Source organism: Coenobita brevimanus, chromosome 84, assembly GCF_032717465.1.
Source record: "Coenobita brevimanus isolate Jiangsu-jjx chromosome 84, ASM3271746v2, whole genome shotgun sequence".
NCBI classification, from domain to species: domain Eukaryota; kingdom Metazoa; phylum Arthropoda; class Malacostraca; order Decapoda; family Coenobitidae; genus Coenobita; species Coenobita brevimanus.
In genome coordinates, this window is record NC_137037.1 from 48,419,461 (window position 1) to 48,439,751 (window position 20,291).

The following is a 20,291-nucleotide window of genomic DNA, read 5'->3' on the forward strand; positions in this document are numbered from 1 at the left end:
ACAAGTCAGATAAAAGCGTGTCTGCCTCAACGCCGAATGTCCAAAGTTGCCCGGTCACCAGTTGTGTTTCCCAATGGCCAACACACATGTAAGACAGACCACGAGCCACAAGCCAGGTGAAAGCGCCTGTCCACCTCGTAACAGAAGGGTGAAAATCCTGCCCACAGCCTCACTTCTCCTCCCCTTGTCCTTCCTCCATACCCTCCCATGCTCCCGGCCTTGCTAGCCGTGCCTTCCGGCTCCCCCCTCACTTCCTCCCCTCCTTCGCACTGAAAGCACTGAACTGCGAGTTTTTAAATTTATTAACGATTTATTTGAATGCTATTGGTCGTATTAAAATTCCACGAAATCCATGAGAGCTCATGAAATTCTGCATCAAGGCTTATGTTTAACTTTTACAAGGCTCGGGCAAAATTTTGCAGTAGGATGGTGGGAAGTTGTATGAAGGTAAGTTTTACTCTTAACACCATTTATTCTCACTGCAGTTTTGTTATTTTACTCATCAGTTTTGTTATTTTACTCATCAGTTTTCTGTTTTTATCCACCTATCTTATAATATAAACACCAGTAAAGATGATGATGGTATACAATGTATACCAATATAATCAATTTCCGGTGGCATATTTGGATAAGGATTTTTTATGGGGGGGGGGGGGGCCTGGAGCAGCTATCGCTCCGTCACAGAAAGATAACTGATTTTCCAACAGTCCTCAGGTTTTTTGTTGTTTATCCATTGTTTTCTTTGTGTTTAGTATTAATATAGATATTTCTATGTGTGTTTTGATGTCTCAATATGGTACAATGACCAGAAAACACTGCCAAAATTTGGAGGGGTACTGGAGAGAGAGAGAGAGAGAGAGAGAGATTGGATTTTTAAAGTTTTTTGCATGGTTTTCTTGGTGTTTAGCATTACTCTGGATATTCGTGTGTGTGTTTTGATGTCTAATTATGGCAGATTGGCCTGAAAACAGTGCCAATATTAGGAGTACCATACTATCGCAATCCCTTGTTTCTTTACCCCCCTGGCTTGAGGGAAGTTAGGGCTGAAGTAATGCCAGGAGAGCAGACATGCCTAGTCTAGCAGTCCGATAATGTTTCACAATAACTCACACACATTAAGCCGAACACTTTCACCAACTCTTACCAAATAACCACAGTCATAGAATATGACTGAAATATTTGTCAAGAGATATAACTATGGATGAAGGCACTATTATCATTTAATGCACTTTTGTAATGTTTCTCGGTTTCTCAAGCATCATGTAAACATGATTCCTGTTCGAACTACCTTTTTTCAAAGTGTTCCCAGCACTCTCGAAGCAGCTTCGTAATCTGTGATTACAACAATAGTGAAGCAACTAATTCAAGTAATACTGGGGATATATAATTAAGCAGATGTCAGCATTATGCACACAATCTTCTTGCTGCTTTCAATTCCTTCTTGTTGAGCCTGCCCAGTCACTGCTTTGAAATTAACTTGGTGCGTCGAGAGAAGGCCTTCTGTGAACTCTGAAAAAGGTATTTCGAACAGGAACCATGTTCACAAAATACATGGGAAACCAAGAAGTATTAAAAGAGTGCATTAAGTGATAATGATGCTTTCCTTTTTCAGTTATATTTCATGACAAATATTTCAGTCACACTCCATGACTGAGGTTATATGCCAGGAGTCAGTGACAATGTTAGGCTTGGTGTGTGTGAGTCATTCCATCATGAACCATTACCAGCCAGCTAGACTAACTGTGTCCACTTTCCTGGCTGTCCTTCAGCCCTGGCTTCAACTTCTCTTGAGCCAGGTGGGTAAAGAAACTAGCAATTGTGATAGTGTGTACAGTAGTGTGTAGGTAGCATATTTTTTGGCTTTCATTTTTTTTTTTTTTTTTGCATGGTTTTCTTGGTGTCTAAAATTATTTTGGATATTCCTATGTGTGTTTGGATGTTTAAATAAGGCAGAATGATCAGAAAACACTGCCAATATTAGGACAGGTACTGTATATCCAGTAGTGTACAGCTAGGCATTTTTTGGTTTTCAGTATTTTTTTTTTTTTGCATGGTTTTCTGTTAAAAATTATTTTTGATGTTCCTACGTGTGCCTGAATGACTGGAAAACACCGCCAAAGTAAGCAGAAGTACTGTACATGTAGGTTAGTATAGGTATAGTAGGGGGGATGGTCATTATCTGGACACTGCCACTACCCGGACAGGCCTTTAACTCTATTACATCAAATAATAATATGGACTATTGTATATGATGACTACAAAGCTTGGACCCTCTTGATGCCTCTGCCTGCCTATGGTGGAGAAGGCATTAAGTGATTGGTCTGTCCTTCAATATACAATTGTATTTTCACTTCCACAATCATTATGATCCGGTACAGAGCCTCACCTGTCGATATACGATCGCTATTGCCGCTTATATGATCACCAACACTCAAGCTTAAAGTCATTTGTTTGTTCCAAAATGGCATTTGAACTGTCGCTATCGGATGTGTCAGTGTCAATGATGGAGCAGTAGTGTGGTGCTAGAGTTCAAGCAGCAAGTGAAGTGCAAGGAAGTGAAATAACTAACAGTTTCCATGAGCTGGAAACTTGTTTTTAGATTGTTGGGTGGGTGACCCTTGGCCAAAAACATATCCCCACTGAGTCTGTGTTATGACAATATACGATAAACTGTTATGCCACAGATAATTCCATACGCAAAATAAGGATGTGCTGTAATCACACTGCCATCAGTATTAAGATACCACTTAAAAATAAATACTATGCTACTATAAGTTGTATTTCTGTACCTACGATTGTAAAATCACAGTACAACAGACAATGATCACTGAATAAGAATGTATTGTAAGATTATCTCGATAAAGAGTTTGTTTATCATCAACATCACCCTAACCTCTTTTTCCCACTTAAGAATGTGTAGAAACAAGTTGCACTTGAGTGGATTACTAAGCTGCCATTCAGCTAAGGAAAGTCCTTGCAGTCAAAGTCTTCCATGATGATCCTTCCTCTGCTTCTAGTACACTTGGGAATGGTATCCTGAATAACAGTAGACAATGTTATACAGCTGAAAGGAATTCTAGCAGTCAGAGGATTAACAGAATGAAAAGAAGCTTGTAAGGTATGTTAACCTTTCACAGCATTTGTGTTGTCCTTTCTGGCAATGTGGTTAGCCATGATGATTGTGGCAAAGACAGGGAAGCCTTGTGCAGTGTTGAGGGAACCGTCATAGTTGTTCGTGTACACTCCCGTCACTTCTATCTCATCACCAGGCTTGCACGAATCACACAGGTCACCCAGCAAGATAACATCCTTTGACCGTGGAAGTCGACCAGCAGCCACCTACAATGAAATAATTTCCTTGATTACTGAAAGTGACCAAATCAATCTCAAAATGACACTATACCTGATTTTTCAAGAATAACTCTTCCATATGGAAAACACTGCATCTCACAAGGTTAAGCTGTTCCCACACAGTCCTAGTTAACAACGCAAGCAGGACTTTGCAGACAAACTGTATTTTCATTACTGTTACATACAATTTGTAGTAGATACGAGACAGAGTAGTGGGTATGGTATATCTTATTCTATGAACAGGTCAATTTCTAAGTCAATACCAACCATAGTCCATTATGAACAGGTGTTACAAGATCTGAAGCTTAACAGGGCAATGCATTACAAATACATTAAGAGAAGGAATGGTCAGTGGGGTTGCTATTTATGGCATGTACTATGCAAAGTCAGTGACTGTACAGTGAGGTTGGATGAGGAGGAAATGGAAAATGTTAGTGCGTTAAGTACCTGGGTAGTGTGATCAGTCAGGAGGGAAGTTTAGAGGGTGAAGTGCTTGAAAGGGTACATCAGGGAAGAAAGGTTGCTGGTTCCCTGAAAGCAGTGATAAGAAACAGGGAAGTGAGCATGGAAGTGAAAAAGTTACTACATGACAGTATTGTGATACCAACTCTAACGTATAGAAGTGAAGCTTGGACAATGTTGGAGGGACAGATGTCAAGAATGACAGCAGTGGAAATGAGTTATTTGAGAGGAGCATGTGGAGTCACATGGAGAGGCAGACTGACAAATGAGGAAGAGAAGGAGCATTGTGGTGTGGATGTGGATGTGATAGGAAGTGTTAGGAGAAACACACTGAGGTGGTTTGGCCGTGTGGAGAGGATGGAGAGTGAGAGACTGACAAAGAGAGTCTATGTGAGTGAGGGGGAGGGGAGAGAGGAAGGGGCAGGTCAAGGATGAGATGGATGGATGAAGTGGAGAGGTATATGAGAGAGGGGTGTGTGAGATGGGAGCAGGGCAATCAAATGGCGGGGGACAAGGAGACATGGAGGTAATTTGTTTGTGGCCACCCCTTACGGGATTAAGGCATCTGGCAATAGATAGATACACAGACAGACCATGCTGTATGACCTTTGTAATCTGCTGAGCACCGAATTCAAATTTAAGCATGGAATATATTAACTTCTGGCCTGAATCTAATTATGCATCATACAGTTTTCTCCTTGACATTTGATGTATCTGACAGTTATACACCTACAGCTCACACACAAGCCAAATATTTTCAGAATCCAACCATCACATGGTACAGAAAATAAGTGCTTTCACCAACCTTGCCTGGTGACTCCTGGAGGGTAATCCTTTGGTAGTTTTGGTACACAGTCTGTTCCATATTGATAGTGAAAGGTCCTCGACTCTGACACTCAGGACAGGAGCCAGGCTTCACCTCAGATGCCTGGGACTGGACAAATGGCCCAAGTACATATGAACAGCGATTACAGTCATATTTCACCACCGACAGCTGTGGAAGGATGCCTGTTGTTGATGTCACCACTCCAGATGTTCGTATCAACTGGTTTAGGTGTAGCTGTCTGATGGACATAAAGACCAAAGGTTAGTTGTAATCATATGTTTTTTTACATGTCACTGCCAAGAACATTTAACCAGATTACAGGTACTGCAAAACATGGACACTCTGGACTTATCAAACTCATGTAGGCTGCCATTTAATGAGTGAGACGCATGGTAAGTTACAAGTACCAGTACACAGAAACAAGACAAGCTGACGTTTGCAATTTATCTTAGTCGTATCATTTATAAAGGCTCCAACATGCTTGCAGGCATCAACCTTACTCACCTAACGCTATTAAGAATTTATATAGCTAATGTATGGCATTAGAAAACCATATATTTCAATTTCACATTCTAGTTCATGCATAAACTCAATACACATATTCTAAATATACTCTAATTTGTAGTTTATTTTACAATACCATGTATTCTATACACATACTACAAACACACTGACATTTGTATGGCAGTGTTCCATGCTTGCATGGAACACTGGTGGTTTATTTCCAAGTTGCATGGTGCCCTGTTGCATATTTTTCACATACATTGCAACATATGGTACTTGTCATAAGATATGGACCCAGAAGCTTGGCTAACACAGAAGGGTAGGTGACTGGCCCACATTCCAGATGGAAATGCATAATATGAAGTCTTATATGGCAAAGCTCCCTATTTACATACATTATTTACCAAAGGTCTTTACATGAAGACCAAACATTGCCACTCGAAAGAAAAGCTGAATAATCCTAATTTTTACTGATTGTGGAATTATGCTGCAACAAACCATACAAAAAGTACGGTACAGTTTAGTAGTGTACCTGAGAGAGCGCAATTCTTCAATGAGTGGAAGGTCTGTGATCCTGACGTGTATCTCCCGTGTGATTCGTTCATACTGGGGGAACATGGACAGTGTAACATCCTTAGCTGCTGAATCCATTACCTCCAGCATCTCAGTTGGGGCCTCTGGTAGAAAATAAGCCAGAACCTGCATTGAGGGAAAGAAACCAACTTAAGGTGAAAAAATGTGACTGCAATTAACCCCTCCCGTCCGGGTGGCATGTATACATGATCTAGTGTTTTGTAGTATTAGTTATTTTATTATCATTATGATTATTCCATCATATTATAAGAGCATATTATACTACAATTTTATAATATAGATTTAGCTGAGAAATTATCGTTTAAATAACGGTGATTTTTAAGAAAAACACCTGCTGGTGGTTTGGGTGGTGAAAACGACCCCTGGACGTGATGGGTTAAGACACCTGTACTAGTAACACAAAAACATTATGTTGTGATAATTCAATGAGCATGAAACTACTAGCCAAATATTTCTAAAAAAGAAAAAAGAAATAAATACATGCCTAACAAACAAACAGAAGATGATACTGTATAACCCCAACTAACCTGCTCCTCAGAAGCAATGATGTTGTAGTCAACTTCAAAAGAAGACTTGTTCTCTTCACACATCTGCCTGATCTTGTCCTTGTATAGATTGTTACCCTTATCACTGACATAGGTACGTAAGAAATTCTTGAAACGATTGTAGATCTCTGTACGAGGCCCCAGCATAGACACCCACTCTCGTACACTGTGGCCCTTCAAGTCCTCCAAGTTCTCTATGGACTCAATCATCTGTACACAAAAGCACATGTAAATGCAGTTATATGCACAGTCATCATAAACATATACCAGTACTGTATGTACAAATTTAACAACATTAGCTTCGATAAAATTTACAATGTATCTATTCTAGCAGCTGTAAGTGACAAGTAAAAACATTAATGCTTGTACAGATATTGCATAATTTTTTGTAACTCTAAACAAGCATTTCCATTCCTTTCTCTGCTTGCGCATTACGACACATAAATGATGATGGTACTCAGTAAAGGCACTGGGAAAGGGGGAAGTTTATCTGCTTTTGCATTCTAAATGAGTAGAATATTCTATACAGTACCTAATAACTTCTTGTTAAAAGTACCGGTATGCACAGCCTACGGCTGGATAATGAGCAGCTAGTAGGCACAGGGCTCTTGCTAACTGCGGATAGTTGTGAGCCATTTGGATCCTAAGGTTTCAGATTTACGAGCCAAATAAATTTTTTGTAGACAAATTAACTACGAGGTGAAATATTTTACAAGCAATAAATATATTTATCTATTTACACATTATGATGATTAGAATCATGAGGTTTTAAACATTCACAGTGGCAACAAGGAAAGACTTAATAATCGATCACAACGTGCTTTTTTGTTCATTTAAGTGAGATTTTCTTTTTTTGTAGTTTAATGGGTTTTGAAGTGGATGTATTTTCTCCTCACCAAAAGGTGACTTGCATGTAAAATTTGTTCGCCGAAGGGAAAAAATACTTGCATTTGTGAGCTGTGGCTCGCCAAACAAGAGCCCTGAGGCAGGGGTTAACCCACCTCCAAAAAGGTAATAAACAGTACCACTAATAGCTACACTAAACAACAGACTAACCTCCTCATCCTCTGGAGCTTCACCTTCAACTGCACGCTCTGCTAGGCGACGTTTCCTGGCTGGCCGATCTTCATCATCATCACTCTCATCTGTACCGTGACACAGTGTTAGAATCCACTCATACTGAAGTCTCAGAAGTTCACAGCCAGGGCAAGCAGTATGAATATAAAATGTAACTTTTTTCACCAACACTACCCCAACAAGAGAAGATGAAAGAGGATGCAAGGAACAGCATGGTGGAATGAAGAGGTGAGACAGGTTGTGGCACAAGAAGAATGCACACAATAAGTGGATGAGAAACAGGGGTGTGAAGGAAGTAGAGATCCGGAAGAAAGAGTTATATGCAGAGAGGAAGAGAGAGGTGAAAAGATTAGTACGAGAGAGTAAGAAGAGAGTGGATAATGAATTTGGAAGCAATCTGAGTGTAAAGTGGAGGGACTATGAAAATGTTCTGGAGAGAGGTAAAGAGAGTTAGACAGGGCATTAGTCAGGGAGTGAAAGATAAAAATGGTAGATTACTAGTGCAGAAGGGAGAAAGAGTGAGCAGATGGAGAGAACACTTTAAGGAATTGCTGAACATACAGAATGTAAGTAATGCAAGTATAAGTGGCTGGGGAATGGCTGGGAGAGTGATGGATGTGAGAAGAGAGGAAGAAATCAGTAGGACAGGAAGCAATGAAGAAAGTCAAAATGGGGAAAGCCCCAGAAACTGATGGAGTGTGTGGTGAAATGCTGAAGGATAGGGGAGAGATAGTTGTAGAATGGATGTGGAAGATGTGTTGCTTGGCCTGGGAGGAAGGAAAAGTCCTGGAGGATTGTAAGTCAGGTATACAGTAATTTCCCTGAGCAAAGGAAAAGGGGAAAAAGAAGTGTGTGGTAATCATAGGGGTATTTGTCTACTTAGTGTGATAGGAAAAGTATATAGCAGGATACTTAATGACAGAGTTAGGGAAATCCATCCATCATCCAATCCTATGTTGCCTCATGAGAGGCGGAGGAACCTAGAGTTAGGCAAGTTGGTCCTGACAGTTAAGATGAGAGTGACTAGCCACACTCATCCCTGAGTGGCATTATATAAGCATTAAATCCCAACCACCCCATGCATATAAACCTACACAGGCTCAACCCGAATGGAGCGCCTTAATTACCCACTAAACCACCAGGCGCCATACTCTGGATATATTGTTACCACTCAGCATAGATATGGTTTCCTGGTGTACAGGAAATCATTTGGCTTGTCACTCAATGTAGAGTCACCCATAAGTAGAAGGAAAGAGAAAGAATGAAGGAAAGGAAGACAGAAAAGGGAATGTAAAGTCAACCATAGGCAGAAGGAAGTGGAATGAATGAAGGAAAGAACGACAGAAGAGGAAGGAAGGACGAGAGGAAAGGGCAGACACCCAAAGTGAGGGAAGTAACAGTGGAATTAGTTGGAGAAGCACAGGGAGGTTTTAGGAGGGGAAGAGGTTGTACATTTATTCTTAGCCCTTAGTGGAAGAGTTTCTAAAGATGGGAAAGAAGTTGTATTCAGCCTTCATGAATCCGGAGAAAACATATGACAGGGTGGACAGACAAGGATTGTGGAAAGTATTAAGAATATATGAAGTAAATGGGAAGTTGCTGAATGCTGTGAAGAGTATATATGAGGGTGCTAAGGTTGCAGTGAATGTGGATTGTGAACTGAGTGAATTTTTCTATTTGAAGGTTGGACTGAAACAGGGATGTATGATGTTTCCATGGTTGTTCAATCTGTATTTGGATGGGGCTATAAAAGAGATACAAGGCAGGGCAGTGGATGTTGGAGCAGTCTTAATGAGAGAGGGCAGCGTGTGGAAACTCTCTGTACAGTTGTCTGCAGATAATACTGTGTTGGTAAGTGAAGATAAAGGGGAGCTGCAAGGTTTGGTGAATGAGTTTGGAAGTGTGTGCAAGACACGGAATCTAAAGGCGAGTGTATGGAAGAGTAAAGTTATGGCTTTCAAGACAAATGAATTCACTGAATATACAGTGAGGCTGGATGAGAACAAAATGAAAAGTGTGGGTACATTTAAGTACTTGGGTTGTGTCGGTTTGTGTGGATCCTTCAACTGGTCACTTATGTATTCAGCTTATTGGAACCCCACAGCTGATCACCAATTTATATATCAGCTTAGACATGACTGCATGTTCCAAGCAAGGTTATAACGTTCCGCCTGGTCGAAGTCACTTCCGGCTGACACCACCAAATGTCTTCTCACACACTGGAAATGGTGTGAAATCGGTGTAGATCCTGCTGAAGGAATGGTAGAGGTAGGTAGCGTGTGCAGGTGAACTGAAAAATGAGCAGATTTCTCTCTCTCTATTGGCCACAGAAAGATACAACTGCAACACAGAGAAAGCCCAGAGTAAATACGTCCCTCTCGTTTGAATGATGTGCGTTCTCTCCTAGCTGGCTGGCCTCCCGCTGGGAGTGGCGCTGAGGTCATCATATACAGAGGTGCCAAACCCCACAGACAACTGTGATTTATACATGAATAGAAGCATCACAACTTTACCATGCACATTATACACCTCAATAAAGTAGTACTGATTACATTAAAGTATTCCAACAGGGTAAATATTTCCCCAAAGACTTTAAACATATATAGAATTCATATTTCTCTATCGCTTTCCCTTTACCCTCGTTGTTTATGATAGAAAATGCTGGGCTCTGCAAGTCTGACTGCTCATCTTTCCCATGCCACATTTATAGTAAGATGGTGTTTGTTGATTATCATCACACTAGATTAGACACTCATTAATTATGTTTAAGCACTTTGTATGTAATATGTAAAAATAGTGCGAGACTACAACTCATCACGGAAACGATGTCCGGCACCAGAACATTGCCCGGCCACTCCTTTTCAACGTCCCCGTTTTCATTGTTGTCCTAACTACCGTGTAGCCTAACCAATGTGTAGGGTAGCTAACTTAAACACTCTGTAAGTAATATGTAAAAATAGTGTGAGACTACAACTCATCATGGAAAAGATGTCCAGCACCAGAACAGGGTAGTGTGATGAGTAAGGATGGAATTTTAGAGGGTGAAGTGCTTGAAAGGGTATGACAAGGAAGAAAGGTTGCTGGTTCTTTGAAAGCAGTGAAAAGAAACAGGGAAATAAGCATGGATGTGAAAAAGTTGCTACATGATAGTATTGTGATACCAACTCTAATGTACAGATGTGAAGACTGGACCTTGTTGGAGGGACACAAACCAAGAGTGAGAGCAATGGAAATGAGTTACTTGCGAGGCACACGGAGAGGCAGACTGACAAACAGTGAAGTGAAGGAGCGTTGTGGCATGGATGTGATAGGAAGTTAGGAGAAACACACTGAGGTGGTCTGGCCATGTGGACAGGAAGGAGAGCAAGAGACTGACAAGGAGAGTGTAAGTTAGTGAGGTGGAGGGGGGGAGAGGCCAAGGATGAGATGGATGGATGGAGTAGAGAGGTATTTGAGAAGGGTGTGTGAGCTGGTAGCAGAGCAGTGAAATGACGGGGGACAGGGCAACATGGAGGTGATTTGTTTGTGGCCACCCCTTATGGGATTAAGGAGTCTGGCAATAGACAGATAGACTATCCCCAACAAATACAAATTGAATGTTAAATATTTAATGTGCTGTCTATATATGATATTATTATTACAAAAGATGAACAGAGGAAGGAAAAACATGATATATTTGAAAATAGAGAAACTGGCATAAAGGTACAGCAGAACCATCTGTTTCTCTACAATATGATTATCTTCTAACTTCACATTTCTCTACTACATACTATACAGTATGCCTTCATTTTTAACATGCATTACATAAACACCATGAAAAACATATTCCCCCCCCCAAAAAAAAAAAAAAAAAAAAATCCACAGCCACAGTTTAATAACTGCTGTCATGCCCTGTAAATCATCAGTCTGTTGAAATTTTACTTTGGGATGATTTAATAACAATGTTGTTCAAAAAATACACTTTGAACTACTGTATAGCATTTTGTGATGGTTTACTCACCCTGAAAGACAAGATGGCAAAGTTAAGTAATGTAAAAGATGTGGACTTACTGAGTGCAAAAATACAGACGGTAATAACTACAAAAGGACTGCAGAGGAATATGAGAATAAATAAGAAGTAGTCTAAGTGTTAAGAATATATGGAGTAGATGGGAAGTTGTTGAATGCTGTGAAGAGTATGTACGATGGTGCGAAGGCTGCAGTGCGTGTGGATGGTGAACTAAGTGAATTTTTCTCTTTGAAAGTTGGTTTGAAACAGGGATGTGTCATGTCTCCATGGTTGTTCAATCTGTACATGGATGGGGTAATAAAAGAGGTACAAGGTAGGGTAGTGGATGTTGGAGTGGCCCTGGTGAGAGAGGATAGTGTTTGGAAACTCCCTGTACTGTTGTTTGCAGATGATACTGTGTTGTTGAGTGAAGACGAAGGGGAGCTGCAAGGCTTGGTGGATGAGTTTGAGAGAGTGTGTAAGAAACGGAATCTAAAGGTGAATGTAGGGAAGAGTAAAGTGATGGTCTTTGAGAGAGGTGAAGTCAGTGAATGTATAGCGAGGTTGGACGGTGAGGAATTGGAAAATGTGAGTACGTTTAAGTACTTGGGTAGTGTGATGAGTAAGGATGGAGGTTTGGAGGGTGAAGTGCTTGAAAGGGTACAGCAGGGAAGAAAGGTTGCTGGTTCTTTGAAAGCAGTGATAAGAAACAGGGAAGTGAGCTTGGAAGTGAAAAAGTTACTAAATGACAGTATTGTGATACCAACTCTAACGTACGGAAGTGAAGCTTGGACGTTGTTGGAAGGACACAAGTCAAGAGTGAGAGCAGTGGAAATGAGTTATTTAAGAGGAGCCTGTGGAGTCACATGGAGAGACAGGCTGACGAATGTGGATATAAAGGAGCGTTGTGGTGTTGATGTGGGTGTGATAGGAAGCGTTATGAGGAACACACTGAGGTGGTTTGGCCATGTGGAGAGGATGGAGGGTGAACGACTGACGAAGAGAGTGTATGTGAGTGAGGTGGAGGGGGGAAGAAGGAGGGGGAGGCCGAGGATGAGATGGAGGGATGGGGTGGAGAGGTATATGAGAGAGGGGGGTGTGAGTTGGGAGCAGGGCAGGGAAATGACGGGGGACAGGGCGACTTGGAGGCGATTTGTTTGTGGCCACCCCAAACGGGATTGAGGCGTCTGGCAATAGATAGATAGATAGATAGTCTAACCATAAAGCAGGCCACGACGCATGCGCCCAGTAGTGCGTCCTTCCTCCCTGTCACGTCGTCGCATCTGGGCCTCCGCTGCAAGACGGTCGCCTTCACTCATCATGGAGTACTCAGAGTCATCCAGGTTGTCAACATCATACACGTCCAGCTCAGGGATATGACGGTAATCGCTGCATAGACAAAACACCATGATTGTGATATTACAGTTCCATGAAGTACACACTTACCTTTTCACAATTATCAGATTAGTAAAGTGAAATACCTAAGAGAAGATGAACTATACCAGCTTGTTACATGGCCCACCTCATTTCGGAGCTGCCTATCGATTCTCTGAGGCAAACAAACCTTATTCATAAGGCACTGCAAAATCATTTCCTCCACTACTCTTGGTGCAGTACAAATTCAATTCCTCTGTTTTTCAACCCAACCAAATCATCCACAAGAACATCTGTTAAAAGTCAACTCACTTCTCCATGTTATCGCCAAACAGCTCTTCTCCATCTTCTTCCTCAGGTGGTGCATCTTGCCCCACCACGTCGCTCTCATCCTCAAATGCAGGCAGGTCACGGCCGGGTGATGATGTGACGGGATCAGGATGAGAGCCCCGGGAGGATCGCCGCCGCCGACGACTGGACACACTGGACCGCCCTGGTGTGGTGGGCTCTGGGGAGCTCATCACAGCTGAGGGTGATGTTGGGTGCTCCTAAAATGTACAGTACCCATATATTAACACAATGTGTCATACAGCTGTAACATTCCAAATACAACTCAGCTCTATTTGAAAGCATTAGTTGGCCTCCTGGTGGTGGTGGTGGTGGTGGTGGGGGGGGGGGGGGATGTCTTCATCTGATACAATATAAATTAGCTATTCCAATCCCCCTGAGAGGAGGAGGAGGATGGACTGCATAACAGCAACTTAAACAGCAGTTCATCAGTTTTACATGGTTATGAGCCTGAGGCCACAACAAAAACAATACCCGGTAATCTACCTACCATTCTGACAGATCGCAGAATATGGTTTACTTAATATGAATGCTCCAAGATTTCATGGGCATGTTTTACCACCTTGAATCCATGTGACATCTTTTTTTTCATAGCTTATTTATACTGCAACCAGAAGTTTTTATTCAACATAATAAATGCCACTAGTAGCTATTTCAAGTGTTCATTAATGCTGCACCTAACCCTTAAACTTCAAAAATCTATCCTCAGCTGAATAAATTCACCAGGACATGGCAATATAAGGAAAACAACATCCTTGACTCAATGGGCTAATCAGACTGCAAGCAATAAGGCAACACATGACACCTGACAAACTACTGCAATATTATAGACTATATGACTCTTATTCTATTGATGGGCACTAAATGACTGTAGATTTTCCATGCCTTTAATTTTCATAATTAAATTTAACCCACTTCCCTTTCTCAAGACCGCAACTTTCAAATAACGACAAGGGTTTGTTTTTCCTCTAGGCCAGTAAAACCCATGAAATATACACCACAATTTGTTGCAGTATGTTTTGGTTCCACCACCAATACTGCATATCAAATGGACTGCAAATAACAATCAAATTCAGATGGATGTTCCCAGGAATTTTTGCTACTAATATGTTGCATTATATAAATGACAAATAAATTACCAGTTACCAAACAAGATGACACACACACACACACACACACACACTAAAATACGAACACTCAAGGATAACAACAGCAGGCCAATTAGCTTATATTACACAGTTCCTATCTGGCAGCATATGTAAACAATGAGCACAAAACAAGGATATAAAATAATTATATGATATTTTGTTATTTTCTTCAAGTGGTAAAAAAAAAAAAAAAAAAAAAAAAAAAGTCCGTGTGACATAAGCTCAAGCTTCAGCATCCGTCAAGCTGGGTGGTGTGGCTACATAACCATTAACATTACAGGTCATGGAGTATTTTACCGGTACACAATGACCAGTTATTATGAATCTTCTGAAACACAACATACCACTCAAATTTTCTAGTCAGAACAGTGGTTTTGGTGCTGGTTTGTAATCTGTTAACCTGCTCAAGTATTATTATGGTATTAAAGTATTCTATGGTACCGTAACAATAAACATTTACATAACTTTTAGGTTCTCAAACCGCACTGGGATGGTCAGGTTCAGCAATAAAAGATATAAACTACTAAATTTTATAAATGGGGGGTCTCCTGCAGTTTCACCAGATGTTATAAATACCTTTTTGTGATCATCAATACGACATATGATGCACTCCCTTTCACGGAATGTTGGTCACAAGGCCACTAAGGCTAAATGTATCCCAAACCCATGCCTGGAATACAATAAACTACTGTCCAGTGACAAGCATTGGCCTATATGGTTTGCCAAGGCTAACGGCCTTATACCGTATATCATTCCTCTTAACCTAGAATAACCAACTGCATAACCAATTTCCGAGTCAACAGTGGCTTAACCATCCAAACTGACCACAACCAATCACTATTAGACACTAAAAATATTACACATAACGTCATGTCATGAGAACTCACCAACTCGCCAATCCATGGGCATTTTTTCAGTCAGTCTCCTATAACAGTCAGATCCCTGGATAACATTGTGATCGCTGAGATTTAAGTAACACCTGCTAAACATGAAGAGCAGGAAAATGCGGTAAAAATACTTACAGACATTATCAAAAACCAATGCAACTGGGAAGTAACTCTCCCTCTCTCGTGCGTTTGTGCTGGTTGGCCAAAAGCGCGGGAAATCTCTGTTTAGCAACGCACGGTACCTGGATAACTCTGAAAGCCATTTAAAGCAAGGGGCTGGCAAATTTAACACACTAGAACACAAGGATTTTAAGAAGCTCATCACTGACAGTTAAATTTGGGATATAGATGAGTATTTCAGCTTGTTAACAATCCGTTCCCGCCAAGCAAGGAACGAGACCCTGACTGAGCGGGGAATTTAAATCACGATGTCAACAGACCTACCTGATAACTCGTCCATTGGTCACTCTATGAAATCATTCCCTGCTGAAAATTTTACATGTAAGTTCTATGACCCTCGTGAGTCAGCGAATAATCTCCATACGGAACGAAAATGGCATATCCAAGGGAGGAGGGGGGAGACATGTCCAGACGCTCTCTTTTTCTGCTGGTCGCCAAAAAAAAACTTTCCTTTTTACATAAACATACTATGCTGTTACAAAACACAAACTTCCTCAAAAGATATATTTACAGAATACAATATAACATCTGATTAAGACTGAAGTATAACTGCATCCCATAAGGTCCAGCTATCAAGGGTAATTGATAAAACTTATTTTAGTATTTGCATTAAATATAGATTACACATGAGACTTAAACAAAATACAGTTCACACAATATACAAGCAGTATTTAACTATTGACGAGGTAGCTGTGTTTAGCTGCCAGCTACTGGGTTCAGTAGGTGCCACCTGACCTTTGTGGGTTGGTAGGTAAAATTAGCACCTAGGTGATGCAATGGCCTAAGTTATATAGATGAGCACGATGTCTAAGCACCTAATGGCATCTGCCCCAACCTTCACATTTTCTTATATGATTATTAGATAAGGAACTTACAGAGCAAGCAATCGTCTAGAAACTTCATCAGTAATAACCTTGCTGGATCACATGGTAAGATACACCTACTTCACCTGCCAATTATTGACCAGGTGGGCAGTGGAACATTTCCTGCATCCACCACCTAGCAGCCATGGTAATAATTGATTTGAAAAAATAGGGTAGCCAAGACTGGCCAAACCTAATTATGGGGTGACTCAAAGGGAACACATTCTGGGGGAATCCATGGATATTCCTTCAGAAATTTTGAATGGCCAAGCATATTTCAGGGATGGCCAGTCCCTCTGGCTTCAGGGATAAGAGTCTAAATAGGGAGGCTGCCAGAGATAGAGCAACATCCAGAGCTGCCATTTGATGACCAAGACCAATGCACAAAAGCATGTTGAGCCTTTATAAACAGTACGATATGACAGACTGTATATATATTTAATAAGAATATTTCTACACTACATCCAGAAATAACCAAATGATATGGGGCCTTTTAACCCCACGACATACACAACCCTTAAAATACTTTCCTTTCATCTCCTCACACTGCAGTAACTTCATCTGATTCACCTAACTACAGTACATGTTTGATGATATTACATAATATATACTGAATATATCCTTTCCATATTTACCCTAATAGTTCAAACAACTATTATACTGATTCTAGGTAGGTTAATCCTTCAGTAAAGTAAAAGTCAGAGAACCTATATAAAACACAGTACAATATTCATATATGTACTGTATATACAGTATGTCTATTGATGGATGCCTTAATCCTGTAAGGGGCAGTCACAAACAAATCGCTTCCATGTTGCCATGTCCCCCACCATTTCACTGCCCTGCTCCCAGCTCACATCCCCTTCTCTCATATACCTCTCCACTCAATTCCTCTAACTCATCCTTGGCCTCCCACTTCCCCCCCGTCCACCTCATTCACATACACTCTCCTCGCTAGTCTCTCGCCCTCCACATGGCCGAACCACCTCGATGTACTTCTCCTAATGCTTTCAATCACATCAACATCCACAACACAACACTCCTTCACTTCCTCATTCATCAGTCAGTCTCTCCATGTAACTCCACATGCTCCTCACAATTCTCATTTCCACTGTTCTCACTTTTGACTTGTTTCCTTCCAACAAGGGCCAAGCTTCACTATACATCTATCTATCTGCCTATATACATAGACAGATAGATAGATAAATGGATTGATAAATCTTCCATTTTTGATGTGATTTAAACATTTTTGAGAAGCTAGGGGGCAGTACTCCTACTAAAGAATCCCAGGTTTGCAAAAGTTTTCCTTCCAGGTGGACTGCCAACCAAGGCTGAGCTTCACCTAACCTGCTAGACTGCTGTTGGCTTGGAAGCTCATCATCTTTTAACAGGTCTTGGTTTTGTCCTACTGGGTGTCTAGCCACTCTCCTCATAGAGCAAAACCAGTGGGGCTGCCAGTGTAGTTGCTGGTGCCCCGACCATGACACAGGTAGTACTGGATTACATGGTGCCAGTAACAGATCAATAGACCTGACCTGATCTAAATGGTGAGTGAATGGGTGTGTGGCTCATTCAACTGGGCGAACTTTGGTTAGCATCTCATTCTTTTTTATTCATAATTTTTTTTGCTGTGTAGATCCTACCTCATCTCACATTGGTGTGAGAAGGAAGGTCTGGATGATGAAAATAAGGATGGGAAAAAAATAAAAAGGCTACATACACTAGAATAATACAGTACAGTACCAGCACTTGTGAGTAGATTACAGTACTGCACAGTATTGTATAGCACTTATCTTGATCTGATGAACAAATGCTAAGTGGTAATTTCAGAGGAAAATAATATTACGTGTGTCATAGTCAGGATAATATGTTTATTGGACAGAATCTTGGGAGTTGCAAAAATGGTACAGTACCTAAAGTTGATAATCTTCACTGTAGCATTGATTGGATGAATGATCATTCACATCAGCACACTTCATTACCACTATAACACTGATTTCTTTTGTTGCCTTGCCTTCTATCACACTGCGCACTTAACATCTCTTAAAAATTATTAAGTACGTTTCATAGTTACAAATGCATAATGCCACTCTTTATACACAGTACCTATTCCACACAGTTCAGCGATCAAGAATGCTTGAGGTGGAAAGCAATTATAAATGAAAGAGACTGAGGCAATATATGTTTGTATATCTCGGCTACAATTTAGTGCTAGTTACACAGATAGTTCAACCATAAATCATCATCATCGTCATCTAATCCTGTGTTGCTCCACGAGAAGCGTAGAAGCCCAGGGCTAGGCAAGTTGGTCCTGATATTTAAGATGAGAGTGACCAGCCTCACTCATCCCTTAGTGGCATTACGTGAGCAATAAACTCCAACCATCCCTTGGATGTAAACCCGCACTGGCTCAATCCGACTGGAGTGTCTTAATTACCCACTAAACCACCAGGCGCAATAATCTGGGTATATGGTTACCACCCAGCGTATTAAATGGTTTCCAGGTGTACAGGAAACCATTTGGTTAGCCACTCAGTTTAGTGTCACCTGTAGACAAAAGGAAGAAGAAAGACGAAGGAAAGTAAGACAGAAGAGGAAGGAAGGAAGACAGGAAAGGAAAGTCACCTGAGAGCAGCACTACATTGAGTAAGTGCATGGTGAGCGCCCCCACCTACCATTAAAACAAATAAAAAAAATCTCCTCTTTCTGCTGCTTCTTGATACACTCTCAACTGTTGACAGGCAACTAAATGTCTTGCTTTGGTGCAAACATGATTACTGGAGCAAGTGTGATAACCTTTAAATGGACTGTCTTGTCTTTGTTCAAAGGTAGGAAAAAATAAATAAATAAAATTTAAAATTTACTCATCATGCCTAGAGACCAGCATAACAGACCTAAATCAGTATGGAAATGAAAGACAGTTTGTTATTCAAGTGTCAAATCTGTTCATCTATTAACACCTACAAGCTACTAATTTACGAACAATTACAGCCACTTCACTGAAAAACTGCACCTTGCAAATTCTGAACACATCATGAAAAGTATAAAGCACTGTGTGAAAAATAAAAAAAGCTGATATACAAAGTAGTGATGGATGAATATGAGCTTAATGTAGTGGAGGAATCAGGGGTTAATGAATAGGGAGCAAATACCAGTAATACGATAATCATGTTAATTCTTAGTACAGTACTCCCATACTGCACAAATATAGTACCTATGTTAATTAAAAATTAAAACTAAGACCACATGTTGTTCTAACAAAAATGCATCACATACAGCACTGTAGGTATTAACCCTTGATATGCAGCAATGTTATTAGATCTTAGCTACCTATCCACCCATCATCTAATCCCTTATTCCTCATCAGGAGCTTAGGGGTCAGAGGTAACTATGATATATATATATATATATATATATATATATCCATGATAAAGTTGCCTGACATTCTGAAGTTGCTAAAAATGATATATAATGAATCAGTATGGCTAAAGTCCAATGTAAATGAGTGGGAACTGAGTCTACATAGGAAAGACTCAGGGTAGGCAAAGATATGATATGGATTAATAATGAGGCACTACATACACAAGACCAGGCAGGCTCTATACTGCATTAGGTTACGGTATTTTGACTACAGGATGATAATCTGAGGTTAACCACATGCACTGCCAACCACACACTACTTTGTTGTCCAATACAGGCACTTACTGTAATATTTACATACTACTGCTACACTTGATGCTATAAGGAAAGGAATAATGAAGTCAGTGATATCTTCTGAATTATGTTCAAGCAGATGGAGAAGAGGGAGAAACAGTTCCTTTTGACATATATACAAGCAGAATGTTCCAATTATAGCATTTGTTTCACATAAACTGCAAGGTACCCAAACTGCACATATAATTACATTATACACATATATACTAGACAATATATCTTAACTCTCTCACTGCTATGGACATATTTGTATTTTATTAATGCTATATCCAGACTATCTTACTTAGGTCACAGATATTCATGAACTGCATGGTTTAATCAAGCCAGTTTTCAACTCTGACTTCAAGAACTTCATTCAGCAAGAGGAGGGGGGGGGGGAGGTAGCCTGAGTTACTGCTGCTGTGGACCCTGTGGATTGCTGGTTGAACTT

General features: G+C 40.6%; 1 protein-coding gene across 1 annotated transcript in view; it reads right to left on the reverse strand.

Moving 5' to 3' along the window:
- Nucleotides 1-20,291, reverse strand: part of Mcm2 (DNA replication licensing factor Mcm2) — a 43,981-nt gene that overhangs the window by 20,002 nt on the left and 3,688 nt on the right. Inside the window, exons 3-9 of the mRNA XM_080280367.1 lie at nucleotides 13,034-13,269; nucleotides 12,567-12,736; nucleotides 7,339-7,427; nucleotides 6,265-6,492; nucleotides 5,676-5,842; nucleotides 4,619-4,877; nucleotides 3,129-3,339 (exon numbers count right to left, since the gene is read on the reverse strand). Coding sequence (XP_080136493.1) covers nucleotides 3,129-3,339; nucleotides 4,619-4,877; nucleotides 5,676-5,842; nucleotides 6,265-6,492; nucleotides 7,339-7,427; nucleotides 12,567-12,736; nucleotides 13,034-13,269 — 1,360 coding nt within the window. The remainder of the gene's footprint in view (nucleotides 1-3,128; nucleotides 3,340-4,618; nucleotides 4,878-5,675; nucleotides 5,843-6,264; nucleotides 6,493-7,338; nucleotides 7,428-12,566; nucleotides 12,737-13,033; nucleotides 13,270-20,291) is intronic.